The 6000-nt window shown below is 40.0% G+C and overlaps 1 protein-coding gene across 3 annotated transcripts in view; it reads right to left on the bottom strand.

Annotated features, from left to right (window-relative positions):
• Positions 1–477: 477 nt before the first annotated feature.
• ADGRG2 (adhesion G protein-coupled receptor G2) overlaps positions 478–6000 on the bottom strand; it is a 900557-nt gene continuing 895034 nt past the window's right edge. For all 3 annotated transcript variants that reach the window (XM_085622206.1, XM_085622207.1, XM_085622208.1), the window contains one exon: positions 478–1266. In XM_085622206.1, coding sequence (XP_085478332.1) covers positions 1085–1266 — 182 coding nt within the window. In that variant the 3' untranslated portion in view covers positions 478–1084. The remainder of the gene's footprint in view (positions 1267–6000) is intronic.

The raw sequence follows: 6000 nt of genomic DNA, 5'->3' as shown, positions 1-6000 counted from the left end.
TGTACTAGGAAGCAAAACGTCGAAAGTGCAAGCAACCTTGTTTTCTAAATCTTTAAAAATGACATATATCATTTCCAATAAAATAGCATGTATTTACAATATTTTTTTATAATACATCATGAAAATATTAGCAAATAAATATTGGACTTAGCTTCCAACTAGAGATTCTCTTTCTCAGGATGTAAGAGTGCACTCCAAAATAATGTAATAATGACCAGGAATATCCTTGGAAGTTGGATACAGAATGAGAGTACCCAAGTACACACGTGCCACTTGACCTCGTTGTTCTTCCATGCCTACATCCTGCAGCAGAGGGAGCACTTTTCCTTTCTCATTCACCGAGGACCAGCAGTTAGCCCTATGGAGACCAAAACTCTCTAGCACCCATATTGTCAACTGCACTCAATCTCAGCGTCATTCGCCCTAAAATCGGTCTGCAAATCACCTAAAATGGGGAAACTGCACTATTTCAGAAACTGAAGTCACATGATATGTCTTTATTGAAATAACATTATTAAATATTGGAAAATGCGTAAGTCTTGTGTTTTAGAAAGTCAACAAAAGTATTAAAAAAAACATCCTACTAACAACAATTGGCCATTTACATTGCTATGGAATAAATAAAAAAAAAGGATTAAAGGAAACATACAATGCAATCAGACGAATGGGCAGTATGACATGTTATTACTATTTTACATTATTATTAATTAGATTGTTATAGGGCAACATTGCTACTCAATGTATACTGCAATGCCCTTTTGTCATAACTTGTTATAATTGCTGAAATATTCCGTTGTCCGTTTTGCAGATGAAAGCGCTGCTCAGTAAAGTGTTGTGGAATCTACTCCACGCCGAGAACAATTGCATGGTCCAGTTTGCATCATCGGGCAGTTCAGATATCTTTACATTTGGCTTCTAGGCACCCTTGGTTCTTCTTCCCCATGTGCGTCATTTCTGCCCATTTACCAGAATGTTCTAGACTGTTAACAGCTGGGGCAGATTCTGCACTTCCTACATCGCATGTCAAGTGATCAACATGTTTTTGTATGTCACTGCAAAGCGGCTGTCATCTGTGCAGTTGATGTCACTGGTCAATGTCATTTGTGCTGGCCCTGTTGGAAGTCCTTCTGTGGGTTGCCTTTGTCCCTCGGATGCCTGCATCATCCTTCGCGCTGTGCGCATCCTGGAGGGCAGTCAATGCCTGCAGGCTTATTTCACCATTTTGCAAATTGAAAGCAACACCATTCCTCTCTTTAGAGACATTACCTTGGAAGGAGTAAAAAGAAAAACATGAATTTAACCTCCGGTAGGGCTAGTGGAAATGCATTCTATTTAAAGAAAAGCATCGGCAAAGCATAAGCGTGGCTTGCATTTTGAGGTCTGGATGAAACATTTTGAAAGCTCTTGCTGCAATAAAAAAACAAAGAATTGCTTTCCACATAGAATGCATGTAGGAGATAAAGAATTTAGGGGCATATCAGCAACAACCGGCGATAATTATCGCTCAGCGCTCTTAGCGTGAGCATAATTATCGCCGGGTAACGTGGATTTTTATCGCTGAGATAGCGTGCTATTAGCAACGTTAACTCCTCAGCGATAAAAATCCTCACGCTAACTGCTTAACGTGAGATTATCGCTGGAAACCCAGCGATAATCTCACGCAATGTGGCGTTAGCTTGATGATAGGGACTCACAAACTTAGCCATGATATCCACCCTCCATAGGATATCATGGCTAAGTCAGTCCTGAAGCAGGCGTAAGGGAAGTAGCGATAACAGGGGTTATCGCTACTTTTCCTGATGCTATGCTTCATAGCGTGGGGCTTGATGATAGGAGAAATGTTACTTAGCGACATTCCTCCTGTCATGTTACGTCAGGAACGCCCACTTTGCATCTCATTAGAGATGCAAAGCTGGGTGTTAGGAATCCCCACGCTAAAGCAAGTTTTCACGCGTTAGCGTGGCCTTGCTAATTAGGCGATAAAATCATCGCCGCTTTTCGGCCGAAAACGGCCGCAAAAGCGGTGATAATTTTTTAGCGCCAGCTTATAAATATGCCCCTTTGTGTGCAATTATTTAATGTTCGTTGGAGATGTACAAAAGTCCCTAAAATATTATAATGCAAGCACTCCATAGGATGCATACTGATACACCAGCCAGCCAATACACAGCATGAGATGAGGGAGATATTGTCCTCTGGGAGGAGCTGAGGTCAACTCTTGGTATTTTTGAAATTGGTAACAATGGGTGTTGTACACAGCTGTACTGTTAAGCCACGCCTAACGAGCATTGGCAATGCCAATAGATCTGGCATATGAATGTGCCTAATGTCTCACTGATGGGTGTAGGCACTCAATAAGTCCTCGTACATGCAATATGTCACTCATCTTTGCATTCATGCATCCATTCACTGACTCATTCTTGCATTCACCCTCTAACACAACTGGAAGTACACACTAACTCAACAACATATGCAAGGTAAATTAAAAGAATATAAGCTGAAAAAAGAAAAGATGCTGTAATATGAACTCTATGGCCCTATGCTTACAATAACAAAACTAGCTGTGGGTGTCTGTGTTGCAAAGTTATTGTAAACAGTCTTGTTGTTTTAAGGATCAAGCATTGTCATCACATTTAGAATGAATACTTTGCCAATCATGGATTGGTAAAACAATGATACATTATAAACAAGATCTTTCTATAATGGTCTTCTGGGTTAGAGAAAGTGGCCACGTTGGCTATGGCGCACTGCAGCAAGCAAACGACCCATTAGCACTGCCTGCTGAGCTGTAGTATACTCTTAAGAAACATTAAAATAAAAAGAGAAGACGCAAAGAAATGAAAGTGAAAGGTGAACTACGAAAGGACCAAAATCTCAAGGACTGTCCAGCCAGCCCTGACACTGAAGCACACTAATTTACCGGTAGATGTAAATGTGTAATCAGAAAGAAGTCCTGTCATTCACAGGGAAAGAGAGGCACTGACTGATGTGGCCTGAACCATTATCCCAGTACGCTGTAATAGATGGAAGAAGAGTGTAACAAACTCAGACCTACCAGGGGCAGAACAGAGCGGCCCCAAATCTCCTTTATAAAGCTACATGCTTATATATTTATAGATATAGACAATGTATTAGTTAAGATTGTTTTTTAAAAAGATCCTGGCAGATGTCTAAGAAGTGATTCTAGCAAGAATTATCACGGAGTAAATGTTCTCCCCCTAGGGTTTGTCAGAGACTGGACCCAACACCTAAATCATTCCCTACATAGGTAATCTGTGGCATTCCATATAACACAATACCTATCTGTAGGCTTTAATACAGAGAAAGAACACTCCATCTATTAATGCCTACTAATTTTAACATAGGTATTCCAAGTCAATATGTCAGGATTAATGCTTTTTCTATACATTTCCTTAATAAAAAGAACAGACTTATTAACAGAAATGCTTTTTCCTAGTGAGCCAATCAAGACTGCAGGTGTTATAATTGGCTTATGACGAAAATAAACTGAGGCCTCCTGTACCTAGTGTAAGCTTTCCCACAAGGCAACCATCAGGCGAACAATCATAAAATTATACAGAAAAAGACAGTTTCTTTCATGGACTCCACCGAAACATGTTTGAGACTAAGTATTTACCGACTAGGGATAACAAAACAAACCTATATTTTAGAATTGGTCCCAGTTGCTCGGGCTACACAAATATTATTTATAATGAAGGACAGATAGTTCCTATTGCTTACACATGACATATGTTCTCCAGCCAAAGCATGATAGCACACTGGCAATGTAACAGATTCAGACATTCAAAAGAGAAACCAATTAAAAATCAACTGCGGAAAGGTGGCTGTCTTCCAAGACATACTTCTTTTGGTCCAAGTTCTACATACCATGGCCCATAAAAATGAGGGAATTCACTCCAAAATGAACTGTGCAGACGACTTAGCCGCAAACGCAGCGGGGTTCCTACTTTTAAAGTAGCAGTGGTAACTAGATCTCAAACCAATATCTGCACAGACATTTTGGCAGTGATACAAGAACCAGCTAAAGGTGAAAAGCCTCCAGACAGCTTTCCCTGCAAATACTTCTATAAACTCGATCAAGATAACACTACAATGGTTTCATTACCTGGAGAAGGAGATGCACCAATTTCCAATGAGTAAATCAGATTAGACTTAATTAAAGCAGCTCATGAGGGGTTAGCATCTACCCATACTGGTATCAGTGCCACAGTCTCTGCTTCTAAGTAAACCTAGTGTTCCCACCTTCAAGCTGATTGAGGTTCGCTAGTGACAAGGCACTTCGGTATTCGCACGCTCTAGAAAATTACTACTTACTTACAGTAGCCATGCTCCTTAAAGATATGTGAGGGCTTATTTACCCAAATAAACAAAAAATAATGAACAGCAATGTAACTTCTACCGACAAATAAAACATTCTACTATTTCAAGACCAGCGCATATTCTCCCCTTACTATATCCAATGCCCATTTGGGGTAATTTACCTGAACACTACTGGGCCAGTGGATGCAATATACCAATATATGTAAATATTATTTGCTGTTGATTCATGCGCCAGATTCCTGTGGGTGTGGCCGCGGAGAAAAGGTGATACTCGATCAGTGATGAAAGTCTTTCAGTGCCTAGTGGCAATGGGCCCAGTTCATACATTTCATTCAGACAATGGTCTTGTGTTTGTCACTGTGAGGTCTGGGAGTATGTCTGCATTATTCACACCTGTTTCGTGCAGAGAGCTTCAGGTTAATAGAACGTGCCAATTATACATTTAAGCAAGCCTTAACAGCCAGGATATTAAGTACCAGACTGAGTTGGCTATATATTCTGTATCTGTAAAGATGTTCAAACAGCATTCAATAATTTGCCTAGAGGAGTATGAGGTGGTTGTACTCCACATGAGATGGTTTTTGAACCATCTATCTATGTGCCCAATCTTGATAGTTCTGGAAAGGTGGCGAAAGAAAAATGAGTTGACCTGGACCAACATTTGAATGTCTTGCAGAGCATCTAAGAGGGCAGAGAAAAGCTATCTAATTTGAAGTATTCTGACTCTGCTACTGGTGAAGATAAGGTTCCTAAACCTGCTGAGAGGTGACTGTCCAGGCTTGGGGAGCTAGTTCATGAAAAGATTCCCGATAAACAAGTACTGAGCTTTCTTACAGACCATCTGTTCCAGTTCTTGAGGTAGAAGGCACACAAACTATAATCCTTCCTCCATTACCTAGTTCAAAGCAAAACAGGAAGATGTTCATCGATCACATCAGAAAAATGCCTTCGAAGTACAGCCAAACAACCTGTACCTGCTGCGAAGGACCTACCCAATAAGAGAGTAATCATGCTGAAATATCAGTCCAAATTCAGGGCCTGTAGAACCTGCTATGTCTCTAGCTTTACACCAAGGGCCAGCTTTCACAGAAGAGCCTAATGCTGTGATTTCAACAATTCCATTTGTTTCTACTATTGATGTAGTTTACTATGACCTATTAAATGAGTCAATATATATGGAAATTATGCTTTAGTAAAAAATAACACTCCATGAATATGATGCCAATTTTGAATTAACTGCAGTACCAATACACTGCACAGTCACTCAACGTCACCACTTGCTTTTTGTTCACTACTGGTTTTGTGACCGGTGCCTTACACCATCGTGGTCCTATTTCTGGACCTCTACTGGAGTGTTTTTCCTCTTATTGTGGATCATCATCCTGATCACAGTATTGCTGACTTAAATGAACATTATGTTAATGATAAAAATATAGTTTCCTATAGTTCAAGAACTGCAACTGCATTCTTTATTTCACAGCGCACATTGGGATCATCATGCTGTAAACATCACTGTATATCATGTGCCTGATGGTGTCGTTTGGGAAAAGATTCCTTATCAGATCACAGAGATACTGAAAATGTGGAAATTCCATGTGTTAAAAAAATTACTCTTGATGATATTATAATATCTGTTTCCTTTTCTGACCAATGGGACAT

Source organism: Triturus cristatus, chromosome 8, assembly GCF_964204655.1.
Source record: "Triturus cristatus chromosome 8, aTriCri1.1, whole genome shotgun sequence".
Lineage (NCBI taxonomy): Eukaryota > Metazoa > Chordata > Amphibia > Caudata > Salamandridae > Triturus > Triturus cristatus.
The sequence above is the reverse complement of the archived record's forward strand: the minus strand, read 5'-3'. Positions and strand labels throughout refer to the sequence as shown.